Genomic DNA, 20,621 nt, shown 5'->3' with positions numbered 1-20,621 from the left:
CAAGGCGGTGTGCCAGGAACACTTCCTGGGTTCAGGATCAAGTGGGTGTGTCAGGAACAGTTTCCGGGTTCAGAATCAAGCGGGTGTCTAAGTCTAAGTGTGTCAGGAATAGTTCCTAGGTTCAGAATCAAGTGTATGTGCCAGGAACAGTTCCTGGGTTCAGAATCAAGTGGGTGTGTCAGGAACAGTTCCTGGGTTCAGAATCAAGGCGGTGTGCCAGGAACACCTCCTGGGTTCAGGATCAAGTGTGTGTGCCAGGAATAGTTCCTGGGTTCAGAATCAAGTGGGTGTGTCAGGAACAGTTCCTGGGTTCAGAATCAAGTGGGTGTGTCAGGAACAGTTCCTGGGTTCAGAATCAAGGCGGTGTGCCAGGAACACCTCCTGGGTTCAGGATCAAGTGGGTGTGTCAGGAACACTTCCTGGGTTCAGAATCAAGTGGGTGTGTCAGGAACAGTTCCTACGTTCAGGATCAAATGGGTGTGTCAGGAACTCTTCCTGGGTTCAGGATCAAGTGGGTGTCTAAGTCTAAGTGTGTCAGGAACAATTCCTAAGTTCAGAATCAAGTGTGTGTGCCAGGAATAGTTCCTGGGTTCAGAATCAAGTGGGTGTGTCAGGAACAGTTCCTGGGTTCAGAATCAAGTGGGTGTGTCAGGAACAGTTCCTGGGTTCAGAATCAAGGCGGTGTGCCAGGAACACCTCCTGGGTTCAGGATCAAGTGGGTGTGTCAGGAACACTTCCTGGGTTCAGAATCAAGTGGGTGTGTCAGGAACAGTTCCTGGGTTCAGAATCAAGGCGGTGTGCCAGGAACACCTCCTGGGTTCAGGATCAAGTGGGTGTGTCAGGAACACTTCCTGGGTTCAGAATCAAGTGGGTGTGTCAGGAACAGTTCCTACGTTCAGGATCAAATGGGTGTGTCAGGAACTCTTCCTGGGTTCAGGATCAAGTGGGTGTGTCAGGCACAGTTTCCGGGTTCAGGATCAAGTGGGTGTCTAAGTCTAAGTCTAAGTGTGTCAGGAACAGTTCCTGGGTTCAGAATCATGTGGGTGTGCCAAGAACAGTTCCTGGGTTCAGAATCATGTGGGTGTGCCAAGAACAGTTCCTGGGTTCAGAATCATGTGGGTGTGCCAAGAACAGTTCCTGGGTTCAGAATCAAGTGGGTGTGTCAGGAACAGTTCCTGGGTTCAGAATCAAGTGGGTGTGTCAGGAACAGTTCCTGGGTTCAGAATCAAGGCGGTGTGCCAGGAACACCTCCTGGGTTCAGGATCAAGTGGGTGTGTCAGGAACACTTCCTGGGTTCAGAATCAAGTGGGTGTGTCAGGAACAGTTCCTACGTTCAGGATCAAATGGGTGTGTCAGGAACTCTTCCTGGGTTCAGGATCAAGTGGGTGTGTCAGGAACAGTTTCTGGGTTCAAGAACAAGTGGGTGTCTAAGTCTAAGTCTAAGTGTGTCAGGAACACTTCCTGGGTTCAGAATCAAGTCGGTGTGTCAGGAACACTTCCTGGGTTCAGAATCATGTGGGTGTGCCAAGAACAGCTCCTGGGTTCAGAATCATGTGGGTGTGCCAAGAACAGTTCCTGGGTTCAGAATCAAGTGGGTGTGTCAGGAACACTTCCTGGGTTCAGAATCATGTGGGTGTGCCAAGAACAGTTCCTGGGTTCAGAATCATGTGGTCCTGGTCCTGTAGGTGGGAGATGGAGCTGGTCATGTGTCAGTCGGTGGAGCGAGACTGTGTGGCGCTGAAGAAAGCCAAGGTGGAGCACGAGCAGATCATCGCCTCGCTCAGAGGAGATCTGGACAGCCTGAAGGAGGAGCTCTACTTCCTCAGGAGGAACCACCAGGAGGTAAACAAAATAATTAGTAGGTAGGAGTGTCCTTCTCAATTTGGAGTTGAATAGGAGTCATGCCCGCAGGGAGATTGCAATCCTTTAAAAAATGTTGGCAATTTTCCTGCTGCTATTTTGTCCCCACCTAGTGGTCAACGTGAGTTATTCAGATCAATTATCTGTAATTATGCTCTAAATGGGACAATGCACAGCATTTACTCGTATGACCAAATGCAAACAACCTTCCCTAGTCATGGTGAAAAAAGTCAACACACATGGTCACACTTAACACAAACTGCTCACTCAACTTTGTGGATCTTTGAAAAAAACAACTTCCATGCACTATAAACAATTCAAAATGACACCCGTTCAAATCCATTAAAGTGCATGATGGGAAAAAAGCAGAACACTCGCTCCACACGTATCCATGTTTGGTGCATTTTATCCATGTTTGGTGCATTTTATCCATGTTTGGTGCATTTTATCCATGTTTGGTGCATTGTAGCTGCTTGATTAGAAAACTTTAAGGAGGTCGTCACGGAAGTAAACAAAGTAGGAGTCAAACTTTCACATACTCTTAATATCCAATTATATTAATTATTTATTATACATCCATTATATTAATATAATATGTATGTATATATGTGTAGTCTTTATATATGTATGTATGTATGTATGTATGTATGTATGTATATATGTATTTATGTATGTATGTATGTATATATGTATTTATGTATATATATGTATATATGTATGTATGTATGTATTTATGTATGTATGTGTGTACATATGTATATATATATATATATATATATATATATATATATATATATATATATATATATATATATATATATATATATATATGTATGTGTGGGAAAAAAATCACAAGACTATTTCATCTCTACAGGCCTGTTTCATGAGGGGGGGTACCCTCAATCATCAGGAGATTTTAATGGGAGCATTCACATACCATGGTTTATATAGGGCACAGAGTGGGTGGGTACAGGCTGGCCTAGGGGCGTGGTGATTGGCTCATGTGTTACCTAGGAGGTGTTTCCGTCTATGGCGGCATGTTGTTAAAATTTCGCTGCGCTTGTTGAGGGATGACAGGTCTGGACGGTAAATAATAAACAGTTTCTCTTTCAAGCATAGGTTGCATCTTTTATTACCACTATTGTAAGGTGTGCTGGATGCAAGAATTTGCCATGTTATTGAATATTCAACATTATTGTCTTTGAGGTCCCAAATGTGTTTGCTGAGTTCTGTGGTATTTTGCAGGTTTTTGTTCCTGAAAGAAGCCTTGTGATTGTTCCATCTGGTTTTGAATTCTCCCTCGGTTAATCCTACATATGTGTCGGATGTGTTAATGTCCTTGCGTATTACCTTAGATTGGTAGACAACTGATGTTTGTAAGCACCCCCCGTTGAGAGGGCAATCAGGTTTCTTTCGACAGTTACATCCTTTGTTGGTTTTGGAGTCGCTCTGTCTGGGGGTCGACGGCTCATTTGCAATTGTTTTGTTGTGGTTTGAGATGATTTGTCGTATATTGTTCATGCAGTTGTAGCTCAATTTAATGTTGTTCTTGTTGAATACTTTTCTTAGGGTGTTGTCTTTGGGAAAGTGTTTGTCAATCAGATTGAGGAATTTGTGTCCAATGTTCATGTTCATGTTCGACATCATCTGGTACAACCCCCCATACAGCAAAAACGTCTCAACGAACATTGGACACAAATTCCTCAATCTGATTGACAAACACTTGACAAACACTTTCCCAAAGACAACACCCTAAGAAAAGTATTCAACAAGACCAACATTAAATTGAGCTACAGCTGCATGAACAATATACGACAAATCATCTCAAACCACAACAAAACAATTGCAAATGAGCCGTCGACCCCCAGACAGAGCGACTCCAAAACCAACAAAGGATGTAACTGTCGAAAGAAACCTGATTGCCCTCTCAACGGGGGGTGCTTACAAACATCAGTTGTCTACCAATCTAAGGTAATACGCAAGGACATTAACACATCCGACACATATGTAGGATTAACCGAGGGAGAATTCAAAACCAGATGGAACAATCACAAGGCTTCTTTCAGGAACAAAAACCTGCAAAATACCACAGAACTCAGCAAACACATTTGGGACCTCAAAGACAATAATGTTGAATATTCAATAACATGGCAAATTCTTGCATCCAGCACACCTTACAATAGTGGTAATAAAAGATGCAACCTATGCTTGAAAGAGAAACTGTTTATTATTTACCGTCCAGACCTGTCATCCCTCAACAAGCGCAGCGAAATTGTAACAACATGCCGCCATAGACGGAAACACCTCCTAGGTAACACATGAGCCAATCACCACGCCCCTAGGCCAGCCTGTACCCACCCACTCTGTGCCCTATATAAACCATGGTATGCGAATGCTCCCATTAAAATCTCCTGATGATTGAGGGTACCCCCCCTCATGAAACAGGCCTGTAGAGATGAAATAGTCTTGTGATTTTTTTCCCACACATACATATATTGCGCTCTACTACGGTATCGAGCACTATTTTTTGGATAACCTTATTAAGACATATATATATATATATATATATATATATATATATATATATATATATATATATATATATATATATATATGTATATATATATATATATATATATATATATATATATATATATATATATATATATATATATATATGTATATATATATATATATATATATATATATATATATATATATATAGGAGTTTGCGTGTCCCAATGATCCTAGGAGCTATGTTGTCCGGGGGTTTCTATGCCCCCTGGTAGGGTCTCCCAAGGCAAACTGGTCCTAGGTGAGGGATCAGACAAAGAGCAGCTCGAAGACCTCGATGAAGAACAAACACAAAGGACCCAGATTTCCCTCGCCCGGACGCGGGTCACTGGGGCCCCCCTCTGGAGCCAGGCCCGGAGGTGGGGCACGATGGCGAGCGCCTGGTGGCCGGGCCTGTCCCCATGGGGCCCGGCCGGGCACAGCCCGAAGAGGCAACGTGGGTCCCCCCTCCAATGGGCTCACCATCCATAGCAGGGGCCATAGAGGTCGGGTGCAGTGTGAGCTGGGCGGCAGCCGAGGGCAGGGCGCTTGGCGGTCCGATCCTCGGCTACATAAGCTGGCTCTTGGGACGTGGAACGTCACTTCGCTGGGGGGGAAGGAGCCTGAGCTAGTGCGTGAGGTGGAGAAGTTCCGGCTAGATATAGTCGGACTCACTTCGACGCACAGCAAGGGCTCTGGAACCACTTCTCTTGAGAGGGGCTGGACTCTCTTCCACTCTGGCGTTGCCGGCAGTGAGAGGCGACGGGCTGGGGTGGCAATTCTTGTTGCCCCTCGGCTCAAAGCCTGCACGTTGGAGTTCAACCCGGTGGACGAGAGGGTAGCTTCCCTCCGCCTTCGGGTGGGGGGACTGGTCCTGACTGTTGTTTGCGTTTACGCGCCAAACGGCAGCTCAGAGTACCCACCCTTTTTGGATTCACTCGAGGGAGTACTGGAGAGTGCTCCCCCGGGTGATTCCCTCGTTCTACTGGGGGACTTCAACGCTCATGTTGGCAGCGACAGTGAAACCTGGAGAGGTGTGATTGGGAAGAATGGCCGCCCGGATCTGAACCCGAGTGGTGTTCTGTTATTGGACTTTTGTGCTCGTCACAGATTGTCAATAACAAACACCATGTTCAAACATAAGGGTGTCCATATGTGCACTTGGCACCAGGACACCCTAGGCCGCAGTTCCATGATCGACTTTGTAGTTGTGTCATCGGATTTGCGGTCTCATGTTTTGGACACTCGGGTGAAGAGAGGGGCGGAGCTTTCTACCGATCACCACCTGGTGGTGAGTTGGCTGCGATGGTGGGGGAGGATGCCGGACAGACCTGGCAGGCCCAAACGCATTGTGAGGGTTTGCTGGGAACGCCTGGCAGAGTCTCCTGTCAGAGAGAGTTTCAATTCCCACCTCCGGAAGAACTTTGAACATGTCACGAGGGAGGTGCTGGACATTGAGTCCGAGTGGACGATGTTCCGTACCTCTGTTGTCGAGGCGGCCGATTGGAGCTGTGGCCGCAAGGTAGTTGGTGCCTGTCGTGGCGGTAATCCTAGAACCCGTTGGTGGACGCCGGCGGTGAGGGATGCCGTCAGGCTGAAGAAGGAGTCCTATCGGGTTCTTTTGGCTCATGGGACTCCTGAGGCAGCAGACAGGTACCGACAGGCCAAGCGGTGTGCGGCTTCAGCGGTCGCGGAGGCAAAAACTCGGACATGGGAGGAGTTCGGGGAGGCCATGGAAAAAGACTTCCGGACGGCTTCGAAGCAATTCTGGACCACCATCCGCCGCCTCAGGAAGGGGAAGCAGTGCAGTGTCAACACCGTGTATGGTGGGGATGGTGCTCTGCTGACCTCGACTGCGGATGTTGTGGATCGGTGGAGGGAATACTTCGAAGACCTCCTCAATCCTACCAGCACGTCTTCCTATAAGGAAGCAGGGCCTGGGGAATCTGTGGTGGGCTCTCCTATTTCTGGGGCTGAGGTTGCCGAGGTAGTTAAAAAGCTCCTCGGTGGCAAGGCCCCGGGGGTGGATGAGATCCGCCCGGAGTTCCTTAAGGCTCTGGATGTTGTGGGGCTGTCTTGGTTGACAAGACTCTGCAACATCGCGTGGACATCTGGGGCGGTACCTCTGGATTGGCAGACCGGGGTGGTGGTTCCTCTCTTTAAGAAGGGGAACCGGAGGGTGTGTTCCAACTATCGTGGGATCACACTCCTCAGCCTTCCCGGTAAGGTCTATTCAGGTGTACTGGAGAGGAGGCTACGCCGGATAGTCGAACCTCGGATTCAGGAGGAACAGTGTGGTTTTCGTCCTGGTCGTGGAACTGTGGACCAGCTCTATACTCTCGGCAGGGTCCTTGAGGGTGCATGGGAGTTTGCCCAACCAGTCTACATGTGCTTTGTGGACTTGGAGAAGGCATTCGACCGTGTACCCCAGGAAGTCCTGTGGGGAGTGCTCAGAGAGTATGGGATAACGGACTGTCTTATTGTGGCAGTTCGCTCCCTGTATAATCAGTGCCAGAGCTTGGTCCGCATTGCCGGCAGTAAGTCGGACACGTTTCCAGTGAGGGTTGGACTCCGCCAAGGCTGCCCTTTGTCACCGATTCTGTTCATAACCTTTATGGACAGAATTTCTAGACGCAGTCAGGGCGTTGAGGGGATCTGGTTTGGTGGCTGCAGGATTAGGTCTCTGCTATTTGCAGATGATGTGGTCCTGATGGCTTCCTCTGGCCAAGATCTTCAGCTCTTGCTGGATCGGTTCGCAGCCGAGTGTGAAGCAACTGGGATGGGAATCAGCACCTCCAAGTCCGAGTCCATGGTTCTCTCCCGGAAAAGGGTGGAGTGCCATCTCCGGGTTGGGGAGGAGATCTTGCCCCAAGTGGAGGAGTTCAAGTACCTCGGAGTCTTGTTCACGAGTGAGGGAAGAGTGGATCGTGAGATCGACAGGCGGATCGGTGCGGCGTCTTCAGTATTGCGGACGCTGTATTGATCCGTTGTGGTGAAGAAGGAGCTGAGCCGGAAGGCAAAGCTCTCGATTTACCGGTCGATCTACGTTCCCATCCTCACCTATGGTCATGAGCTTTGGGTCATGACCGAAAGGACAAGATCACGGGTACAAGCGGCCGAAATGAGTTTCCTCCGCCGAGTGGCGGGGCTCTCCCTTAGAGATAGGGTGAGAAGCTCTGTCATTCGGGGGGAGCTCAAAGTAAAGCCGCTGCTCCTCCACATGGAGAGGAGCCAGATGAGGTGGTTCGGGCATCTGGTCAGGATGCCACCCGAACGCCTCCCTAGGAAGGTGTTTCGAGCACGTCCGACCGGTAGGAGGCCACGGGGAAGACCCAGGACACGCTGGGAAGACTATCTCTCCCGGCTGGCCTGGGAACGCCTCGGGATCCCCCGGGAGGAGCTGGACGAAGTGGCTGGGGAGAGGGAAGTCTGGGCTTCCTTGCTTAAGCTGCTGCCCCCGCGACCCGACCTCGGATAAGCGGAAGAAGATGGATGGATGGATGGATATATATATATATATGTATATATTTATGTATGTATGTATACATGTATTTATATATGTATTTGTGTATATATGTATGTATATATGTATATACATATATATTTATGTATATATGTATTTATGTATATATGTATGTATATATGTATTTATGTATGTATATGTATAGGTATTTATGTATATACATATATATGTATGTATATATGTATTTATGTATGTATGTATGTATAGATGTGTATATGTGTATATATGTATATACATATATATGTATGTATATATGTGTGTATATATGTATATATATGTGTATTTATGTATATGTATATATATATATGTATTTATGTATCTATGTATATATGTATATGTATGTATATATGTATGTATGTATATATGTATATGTATGTATATATGTATGTATACATATATATATATATATATATATATATATATGTATATGTATGTATATATGTATGTATACATATATATATATATGTATATATATATTTATATATATATATAATACATATATATATATATATATATATATATATATGTATATGTATGTATATATGTATGTATACATATATATATATATATATATATATATATGTATGTATTTATGTATATGTATGTATGTATATATGTATATATCTATATATTTATGTGTATATATGTATGTGTATAAATGTATATGTATGTATATATTACATATGTATTGTTGGCCCTGCGAAGGTGGCGACTTGTCCAGGGTGTACTTTGCCTTCCGCCCAATTGTAGCTGAGATAGGCTCCAGCGCCCCCCGCGACCCCATGGATGGATGGATGGATGGATGTATGTTTGTGTATAAATGTATATGTATGTATATATTATATATGTATGTATGAGTATGTATGTATATATGTATGTATATATACTGTATGTATGTACATATATATGCCCATTCAGTTAAAAAAATGTTTATAAAAAAATAAAAGTGCATGTTATTGTTTTAATTGTTTTTTAATTAAAAAGTCACTTTCAATCAATTATTCTTACCCTTTGAGCACTGATATGATATATTTAGCGTTCTTTTCTGACCTTGGCTGTAAGAAAAGGTCCCTGGAAGAAGGAAAGTAGTCAGCGCTGCTACATATTCCTGACCCAATTTGTTGCTCTCAAGTGGTCTTTGGGGGCTGAGGGGGGGGTCCTCTGGTTACAGCGGACAAAAAGGAAGGCAAGTAGCTCTTATTACTCCACTCGGCGTACGCGAGGGATAGTGTGGCCTCTCCACTGGAGGGGAAGCGTACAAAAGTGGCGAGTAAGCCGAGCGCCGCTTCATCAACTATTGATGGCCAAAGGAGTAAATAATATCCAAGTTCTCACGTTCTCATTCAGTTCCAGAACCTCTCCCATATGTCCAAGACACGATCATTCAGGATTTGCACTTCATCTCCAGGAACTGGAGCAGATGAAGTCCCGCATCGCCAAAGACGAGGTCAACGTGGAGGTGGACTCGGCCCAGGGACCGGAGCTGGGAACCATCCTGTCTGACCTGAGGATCCAGTACGAGGGGATTGTGAAGAAAAACAAGGAACATGCTGAGCACTGGTACCGCAAGAAGGTGCAGTACCCTGCCTGAAATGTGCGTGTGGTTACCGTTTGCCTGTGCCGAACTTTGGACTTTGCTCCCGTGTAGCTGGAGGCGGTGCAGAACGATGTCAAGGAGAGCAACGAGGCCCTGAGAGGCGCCCGGGGCGAGCTGGTGGAGAGGCAACGCTTCCTCCAAAACCTGGAAGTGGAGCTGGAGAGTTTCCACAAGCAGGTCAGGACAACTGATGTAGCGAGTAACCGAGTCACGCAGTCTCTTCGCCAAATACCCAATTGACCGCCAATAGAAGGACGATCCGACCGAGAGCTGAGCCAGAAGGCAAAGCTCTCGGTCTACCGAGCTATCTACATTCCTACTCTCACCTATGGTCATGAAGTGTGGGTCATGACCGAAAGAATAAGATCGCAGATACATGCGGCCGAAATGAGTTTCCTCAGAAGGGTGGCTGGCATCTCCCTTAGAGATAGGGTGAGAAGTCACCCGAGAGAGACTCGGAGTAGAGCCGCTGCTCTTTCGCTTGGAAAGGAACCAGCTTAGGTGGTTCGGGCATCTCGTGCGGATGCCTCACGAGCGTCTCCCGAGGGAGGTCCTCGTTGCACGTCCCACTGGGAGGAGACCCCGGGGCAGGCCAAGAACCAGATGGGGGATTACATCTCCTCTCTGGCCTGGGAACGCTTCGGGATTCCCCAGGAGGAAGTTGCTAATGTTGCTCTGGAGAGGGAAGTCTGGGGGTCTTTGCTGGAGCTGTTGTCCCCGCGACCCGATTCCGGATAAGCGGTTGAAGATGGATGGATGGATGGAGAAGGACGATCCTCGGCCTTTGTCGCCACCTGCCAGCTCGCATGTTTTGGGACCCTCCCTTGTACGGGGCGGAATCCTCCCAGATTATTTTATTTTAAGGCTGTCTGATCAAAAAGAAGTGACGGGAATTTAAGATGAACAATTTGTTCTATTGAAAAGGAGTAAGTCCAAAGCCATACCGAGCCGTCTGAAATCCGGAGCATTCTCCGAAAATGGTGGCTTTTCACTTATGCTTTTGTTCAGGATGAAATCGATATTGGTCCACCACTAAAACCAGAGGGAATAATATGTGTTCTTATAGATCAGAAACCGGATGAGATCATTGTGTTTTATCGTCTTCGAGCAAAACCGAGGCCAAAGTAGGAACTTCTAAGGGTTTTCTTATGCTCAAAGGCGGGAACATATTCCCTTGACATTTGTGCACACCAAAATATATTTTTTCTTGGGGAAATCTGGGGCATTGCAGTATATTTAGAACCTGGTACTTGGTACTAGCAAATACGTACTCTAGGGTCTTCGGTCGGCCACGTCATCCCCACGCCCGGGAACTGACTGTGGCGGAAAAGTCCTCGAGGGTGAAGCAATCCCTAGCAGCTAACCTGGAATCCCTTGCGGCTGCCAGAGTTATTTGGCATGACATCTGTTTTCGTGGCATAGGTGCCCTCGAAACAAGCCGCACCCAACTAGAAGAAGCTGTCCGCCAACGCCGTCGTTGCCAACCATAACAACAACAAATATTGGGGACTTCTGTTTGTGGAATCTTTGTGTCTACGAGTTTGCTCTCGGGAGCATTTTGAGATCCCATGCGTTCGGAAACAACCGTTGTACCAAAGAAAAGTACCCTTGTAGAAGGTGGTAGAAGTCATGGGTAGTGACTTTTTCTCAGTAAAGAGTCGGTATGGTATCCACCAAGAAAGTAGCCGATAGTTTTAGCTGGTAGTCGTAGTAAGTCGCTGATTGTTAACAGGTTGTAAGCAGAGGTGGGTAGAGTAGACAAAAGTTCTACTCAAGTAAGAGTTTTATTACTTAGAATAAGTCAAAAGCAGCCGTCCAAACAAATACTTGAGTAAGGGTAAGTAGTTCGTAAACAGAAATTCAATAGTTAGAGATGCTACCTCAGTAGAATCATTTAAGTCCCACCTTAAAACTCATTTGTATACTCTAGCCTTTAAATAGACCCCACTTTTAGACCAGTTGATCTGCCGTTTCTTTCCTGCTCTGCCCCCCTCTCCTTCGTGGAGAGGGGGAGGGGGGCACAGATTTGGTAACCACAGGTGAAGCGCTAGCTGTCCAAAGTCGAGACCCAGGGTGGACCACTCATCTGTGCATCAGTTGGGGACATCTCCACTCAAGATGATCTCCCGCTGGCCCCACTATGAACTGGACTCTCACTATTATGTTAGATCCACTATGGACTGGACTCTCACTATTATGTTAGATCCACTATGGACTGGACTCTCACTATTATGTTAGATCCACTATGGACTGGACTCTCACACTATTATGTTAGATCCACTATGGACTGGACTCTTACTATTATGTTAGATCCACTATGGACTGGACTCTCACTATTATGTTAGATCCACTATGGACTGGACTCTCACACTATTATGTTAGATCCACTATGGACTGGACTCTCCCACTATTAACTTGATCCACTATGGACTGGACTCTCACACTATTAACTAGATCCACTATGGACTGGACTCTCACACTATTATGTTAGATCCACTATGGACTGGACTCTTACTATTATGTTAGATCCACTATGGACTGGACTCTCACTATTATGTTAGATCCACTATGGACTGGACTCTCTCACTATTATGTTAGATCCACTATGGACTGGACTCTCACACTATTATGTTAGATCCACTATGGACTGGACTCTCACACTATTATGTTAGATCCACTATGGACTGGACTCTCACTATTATGTTAGATCCACTATGGACTGGACTCTCACACTATTATGTTAGATCCACTATGGACTGGACTCTCACACTATTAACTAGATCCACTATGGACTGGACTCTCACACTATTATGTTAGATCCACTATGGACTGGACTCTCACACTATTATGTTAGATCCACTATGGACTGGACTCTCACACTATTATGTTAGATCCACTATGGACTGGACTCTCACACTATTATGGTAGATCCACTATGGAATGGACTCTCACACTATTATGTTAGATCCACTATGGACTGGACTCTCACTATTATGTTAGATCCACTATGGACTGGACTCACACTATTATGTTAGATCCACTATGGAATGGACTCTCACACTATTATGTTAGATCCACTATGGACTGGACTCTCACTATTATGTTAGATCCACTATGGACTGGACTCTCACACTATTATGTTAGATCCACTATGGACTGGACTCTCACTAAGTAGTGTCAAAGCGCTTTGAGTACCTTGAAGGTAGAAAAGCGCTATACAAGTACAACCCATTTATCATTTATTTATTTATTATGTTAGATCCACTATGGAATGGACTCTCACACTATTATGTTAGATCCACTATGGACTGGACTCTCACTATTATGTTAGATCCACTATGGACTGGACTCTCACACTATTATGTTAGATACACTATGGACTGGACTCACACTATTATGTTAGATCCACTATGGACTGGACTCTCACACTATTATGTTAGATCCGCTATGGACTGGACTCTCACACTATTAACTAGATCCACTATGGACTGGACTCTCACACTATTATGTTAGATCCACTATGGACTGGACTCTCACACTATTATGTTAGATCCACTATGGACTGGACTCTCACACTATTATGTTAGATCCACTATGGACTGGACTCTCACACTATTATGGTAGATCCACTATGGAATGGACTCTCACACTATTATGTTAGATCCACTATGGACTGGACTCACACTATTATGTTAGATCCACTATGGACTGGACTCTCACACTATTATGGTAGATCCACTATGGAATGGACTCTCACACTATTATGTTAGATCCACTATGGACTGGACTCTCACTATTATGTTAGATCCACTATGGACTGGACTCACACTATTATGTTAGATCCACTATGGAATGGACTCTCACACTATTATGTTAGATCCACTATGGACTGGACTCTCACTATTATGTTAGATCCACTATGGACTGGACTCTCACACTATTATGTTAGATCCACTATGGACTGGACTCTCACTAAGTAGTGTCAAAGCGCTTTGAGTACCTTGAAGGTAGAAAAGCGCTATACAAGTACAACCCATTTATCATTTATTTATTTATTATGTTAGATCCACTATGGAATGGACTCTCACACTATTATGTTAGATCCACTATGGACTGGACTCTCACTATTATGTTAGATCCACTATGGACTGGACTCTCACACTATTATGTTAGATACACTATGGACTGGACTCACACTATTATGTTAGATCCACTATGGACTGGACTCTCACACTATTATGTTAGATCCGCTATGGACTGGACTCTCACACTATTAACTAGATCCACTATGGACTGGACTCTCACACTATTATGTTAGATCCACTATGGACTGGACTCTCACTATTATGTTAGATCCACTATGGACTGGACTCTCACACTATTATGTTAGATCCACTATGGACTGGACTCTCACACTATTAACTAGATCCACTATGGACTGGACTCTCACACTATTATGTTAGATCCACTATGGACTGGACTCTCACACTATTATGTTAGATCCACTATGGACTGGACTCTCACACTATTATGTTAGATCCACTATGGACTGGACTCTTACACTATTATGTTAGATCCACTATGGACTGGACTCTCACACTATTATGTTAGATCCACTATGGACTGGACTCTCACACTATTATGTTAGATCCACTATGGACTGGACTCCCACAATATTATGTTAGATCCACTATGGACTGGACTCTCACACTATTATGTTAGATCCACTATGGACTGGACTCTCACACTATTAACTAGATCCACTATGGACTGGACTCTCACAATATTATGTTAGATCCACTATGGACTGGACTCTCACAATATTATGTTAGATCCACTATGGACTGGACTCTCACTTTTATGTTAGATCCACTATGGACTGGACTCTCACACTATTATGTTAGAACCACTATGGACTGGACTCTCACACTATTATGTTAGATCCACTATAGACTGGACTCTTACACTATTATGTTAGATCCACTATGGACTGGACTCTCACACTATTATGTTAGATCCACTATGGACTGCACTCTCACACTATTATGTTAGATCCACTATGGACTGGACTCTCTCACTATTATGTTAGATCCACTATGGACTGGACTCTCACACTATTATGTTAGATCCATTATGGACTGGACTCTCACAATATTATGTTAGATCCACTATGGACTGGACTCTCACACTATTATGTTAGATCTACTATGGACTGGACTCTCACACTATTATGTTAGATCCACTATGGACTGGACTCTCACACTATTATGTTAGATCCACTATGGACTGGACTCCCACAATATTATGTTAGATCCACTATGGACTGGACTCTCACACTATTATGTTAGATCCACTATGGACTGGACTCTCACACTATTATGTTAGATCCACTATGGACTGGACTCTCACACTATTATGTTAGATCCACTATGGACTGGACTCTTACACTATTATGTTAGATCCACTATGGACTGGACTCTCACACTATTATGTTAGATCCACTATGGACTGGACTCTCACACTATTATGTTAGATCCACTATGGACTGGACTCCCACAATATTATGTTAGATCCACTATGGACTGGACTCTCACACTATTATGTTAGATCCACTATGGACTGGACTCTCACACTATTAACTAGATCCACTATGGACTGGACTCTCACAATATTATGTTAGATCCACTATGGACTGGACTCTCACAATATTATGTTAGATCCACTATGGACTGGACTCTCACTTTTATGTTAGATCCACTATGGACTGGACTCTCACACTATTATGTTAGAACCACTATGGACTGGACTCTCACACTATTATGTTAGATCCACTATAGACTGGACTCTTACACTATTATGTTAGATCCACTATGGACTGGACTCTCACACTATTATGTTAGATCCACTATGGACTGCACTCTCACACTATTATGTTAGATCCACTATGGACTGGACTCTCTCACTATTATGTTAGATCCACTATGGACTGGACTCTCACACTATTATGTTAGATCCATTATGGACTGGACTCTCACAATATTATGTTAGATCCACTATGGACTGGACTCTCACACTATTATGTTAGATCTACTATGGACTGGACTCTCACACTATTATGTTAGATCCACTATGGACTGGACTCTCACACTATTATGTTAGATCCACTATGGACTGGACTCCCACAATATTATGTTAGATCCACTATGGACTGGACTCTCACACTATTATGTTAGATCCACTATGGACTGGACTCTCACACTATTAACTAGATCCACTATGGACTGGACTCCCACAATATTATGTTAGATCCACTATGGACTGGACTCTCACACTATTATGTTAGATCCACTATGGACTGGACTCTCACTATTATGCTAGATCCACTATGGACTGGACTCTCACACTATTATGTTAGATCCACTATGGACTGTACTCTCACTATTATGTTAGTTCCACTATGGACTGGACTCTCACAATATTATGTTAGATCCACTATGGACTGGACTCTCACAATATTATGTTAGATCCACTATGGACTGGACTCTCACTATTATGTTAGATCCACTATGAACTGGACTCTCACACTATTATGTTAGAACCACTATGGACTGGACTCTCACACTATTATGTTAGATCCACTATAGACTGGACTCTTACACTATTATATTAGATCCACTATGGACTGGACTCTCACACTATTATGTTAGATCCATTATGGACTGGACTCTCACAATATTATGTTAGATCCACTATGGACTGGACTCTCACACTATTATGTTAGATCTACTATGGACTGGACTCTCACACTATTATGTTAGATCCACTATGGACTGGACTCTCACACTATTATGTTAGATCCACTATGGACTGGACTCCCACAATATTATGTTAGATCCACTATGGACTGGACTCTCACACTATTATGTTAGATCCACTATGGACTGGACTCTCACACTATTAACTAGATCCACTATGGACTGGACTCCCACAATATTATGTTAGATCCACTATGGACTGGACTCTCACACTATTATGTTAGATCCACTATGGACTGGACTCTCACTATTATGCTAGATCCACTATGGACTGGACTCTCACACTATTATGTTAGATCCACTATGGACTGGACTCTCACACTATTATGTTAGATCCACTATGGACTGGACTCTCACAATATTATGTTAGATCCACTATGGACTGGACTCTCACAATATTATGTTAGATCCACTATGGACTGGACTCTCACACTATTATGTTAGATCCACTATGGACTGGACTCTCACACTATTATGTTAGATCCACTATGGACTGGACTCTCACAATATTATGTTAGATCCACTATGGACTGGACTCTCACAATATTATGTTAGATCCACTATGGACTGGACTCTCACAATATTATGTTAGATCCACTATGGACTGGACTCTCAAAATATTATGTTAGATCCACTATGGACTGGACTCTCACAATATTATGTTAGATCCACTATGGACTGGACTCTCACACTATTATGTTAGATCCACTATGGACTGGACTCTCACACTATTATGTTAGATCCGCTATGGACTGGACTCTCACAATATTATGTTAGATCCACTATGGACTGGACTCTCACAATATTATGTTAGATCCACTATGGACTGGACTCTCACAATATTATGTTAGATCCACTATGGACTGGACTCTCACTATTATGTTAGATCCACTATGAACTGGACTCTCACACTATTATGTTAGATCCACTATAGACTGGACTCTTACACTATTATGTTAGATCCACTATGGACTGGACTCTCACACTATTATGTTAGATCCACTATGGACTGCACTCTCACACTATTATGTTAGATCCACTATGGACTGGACTCTCTCACTATTATGTTAGATCCACTATGGACTGGACTCTTACACTATTATATTAGATCCACTATGGACTGGACTCTCACACTATTATGTTAGATCCATTATGGACTGGACTCTCACTATTATGTTAGATCCACTATGAACTGGACTCTCACACTATTATGTTAGATCCACTATAGACTGGACTCTTACACTATTATGTTAGATCCACTATGGACTGGACTCTCACACTATTATGTTAGATCCACTATGGACTGCACTCTCACACTATTATGTTAGATCCACTATGGACTGGACTCTCTCACTATTATGTTAGATCCACTATGGACTGGACTCTTACACTATTATATTAGATCCACTATGGACTGGACTCTCACACTATTATGTTAGATCCATTATGGACTGGACTCTCACTATTATGTTAGATCCACTATGAACTGGACTCTCACACTATTATGTTAGATCCACTATAGACTGGACTCTTACACTATTATGTTAGATCCACTATGGACTGGACTCTCACACTATTATGTTAGATCCACTATGGACTGCACTCTCACACTATTATGTTAGATCCACTATGGACTGGACTCTCTCACTATTATGTTAGATCCACTATGGACTGGACTCTTACACTATTATATTAGATCCACTATGGACTGGACTCTCACACTATTATGTTAGATCCATTATGGACTGGACTCTCACTATTATGTTAGATCCACTATGAACTGGACTCTCACACTATTATGTTAGATCCACTATAGACTGGACTCTTACACTATTATGTTAGATCCACTATGGACTGGACTCTCACACTATTATGTTAGATCCACTATGGACTGCACTCTCACACTATTATGTTAGATCCACTATGGACTGGACTCTCTCACTATTATGTTAGATCCACTATGGACTGGACTCTTACACTATTATATTAGATCCACTATGGACTGGACTCTCACACTATTATGTTAGATCCATTATGGACTGGACTCTCACTATTATGTTAGATCCACTATGAACTGGACTCTCACACTATTATGTTAGATCCACTATAGACTGGACTCTTACACTATTATGTTAGATCCACTATGGACTGGACTCTCACACTATTATGTTAGATCCACTATGGACTGCACTCTCACACTATTATGTTAGATCCACTATGGACTGGACTCTCTCACTATTATGTTAGATCCACTATGGACTGGACTCTTACACTATTATATTAGATCCACTATGGACTGGACTCTCACACTATTATGTTAGATCCATTATGGACTGGACTCTCACAATATTATGTTAGATCCACTATGGACTGGACTCTCACACTATTATGTTAGATCCACTATGAACTGGACTCCCACAATATTATGTTAGATCCACAAGGTTTCTCATTGTCATCCCATTGGGTTGAGTTTTTTCTTCCCCTGATGTGGGATCTGAGCCGAGGATGTCATTGTGGCTTGTGCAGCCCTTTGAGACATTCGTGATTTAGGGCTATATAAGTAAACGATTGATTGATTGATTGACAGATGTCCAGTTATCATGGCTCCAAATAGGTAGATATCATAAACGTTCCCGACTGAAAGGGTTCCCAAGAGTCCGTCGTGTGTCCAGCAACAACCGTTCCGTCAAGACAGACGGGTTCCCCCAAAACCCGAGATCTTGTCAATTTTGTTGAGAGGCCAGTTGATCAATTGCCTTTGTTTAGATTCTAGAGAGCAGTGCAAAAAGAGGCAGCAAGAAAGTTAAACAAGACAGGACGAGACAAAGAGGCGAGCAGAGCAGACGCAGAGAGGGGGAGGGAGTGTGACCGCCTTTGCCAAGAGCCAAGAGAGGAAAAAAAAGCCAAGAGTGGAGAAAAATAAAGCAAAAGTCAATATTCGGAATCCCAACGTCTCGACACTCACGTTCCCACCGTGACCGCCTTATTTTATCCACGACCAGGTCGCCGCCTTGGACGGGAACTTGGACGAGACGGGTCTCAAGTACTCGAGCGAGATGGAGCGTCTGCAGGTCACCCTCAACCAGCTGGAGGAAGACCTCTCGCAGCTGCGGCTGGACATGCAGCGCACCAAGACCGACTACGAGCATCTGCTCCGCATCAAGCAGAACCTGGAGATGGAGATCGCCACCTACAGGCGTCTGCTGGAGGGCGAGGAAAGGTGAGAAGACGGATAGGCTACTTAGCGTAGCATAAAAAATCTCTTCTCAAAGTCCTCGAATAGGTTTTTAAATTTGGATGACTAAACGCTTTAGTCAGGTACTCCTATTTCTTCTGTCTATAATAGATGTATGTAGCAGAAAAAGCTAACTGTTAGTTAACACCATAGACATGTTCTAAGGGTACGCAGCATGGAGCGCCACTGCCTACTGGCGCTGACGAGACTCGGGGCCGCCATCTTGGAGTGGTGATCCGCTCCACTCAGTGCAATTCATTTGGCAGGAGCAATGAACTGTCAGCGCATTTCATTCATCTTACCTTGCTGAATACCACTGATTTTCACCCCCTTTTTTGTCATACGTGTAGCTCTGATAAAGGACACACGTTTTACTATTCATAGTTTGCTTAACAGTAATAGAATATTCTTATATGCTATAAGTGACCAGACGTCCCAGATCAAAACTGGGAATATAATCCCAGAGAAGGGTCAGCTATTGTTTTCTACCTGTCAACTGTCAGTTTAGCACCTTTCTTTTCTACCTGTCAACTGTCAGTTTAGCATCTTTCTTTTCTACCTGTCAACTGTCAGTTTAGCATCTTTATTTTCTACCTGTCAACTGTCAGTTTAGCATCTTTGTTTTCTACCTGTCAACTGTCAGTTTAGCATCTTTATTTTCTACCTGTCAACTGTCAGTTTAGCATCTTTCTTTTCTACCTGTCAACTGTCAGTTTAGCACCTTTCTTTTCTACCTGTCAACTGTCAGTTTAGCATCTTTCTTTTCTACCTGTCAACTGTCAGTTTAGCATCTTTCTTTTCTACCTGTCAACTGTCAGTTTAGCATCTTTCTTTTCTACCTGTCAACTGTCAGTTTAGCATCTTTCTTTTCTACCTGTCAACTGTCAGTTTAGCACCTTTGTTTTCTACCTGTCAACTGTCAGTTTAGGCTGCTCGCCGGCACTTCATCACCACTTCAAGATGGCGGCCCAATTTCTCGCGTCGCAGCAGCCAATGCTGCGTCTACTTATAAAATGTCAATAGTTAACACGCTTAATA

At 43.9% G+C, this 20,621-nt stretch overlaps 1 protein-coding gene across 1 annotated transcript in view; it reads left to right on the top strand.

Annotated features, from left to right (window-relative positions):
• LOC133609990 (keratin, type I cytoskeletal 18) overlaps window positions 1-20,621 on the top strand; it is a 31,447-nt gene that overhangs the window by 7,320 nt on the left and 3,506 nt on the right. Inside the window, exons 4-7 of the mRNA XM_061966039.1 lie at window positions 1,686-1,842; window positions 9,345-9,509; window positions 9,585-9,710; window positions 19,351-19,568. Of these exons, the coding sequence (XP_061822023.1) occupies window positions 1,686-1,842; window positions 9,345-9,509; window positions 9,585-9,710; window positions 19,351-19,568 (666 nt within the window). The remainder of the gene's footprint in view (window positions 1-1,685; window positions 1,843-9,344; window positions 9,510-9,584; window positions 9,711-19,350; window positions 19,569-20,621) is intronic.

This window comes from Nerophis lumbriciformis, linkage group LG11 (assembly GCF_033978685.3).
Source record: "Nerophis lumbriciformis linkage group LG11, RoL_Nlum_v2.1, whole genome shotgun sequence".
Lineage (NCBI taxonomy): Eukaryota > Metazoa > Chordata > Actinopteri > Syngnathiformes > Syngnathidae > Nerophis > Nerophis lumbriciformis.
The sequence above is the reverse complement of the archived record's forward strand: the minus strand, read 5'-3'. Positions and strand labels throughout refer to the sequence as shown.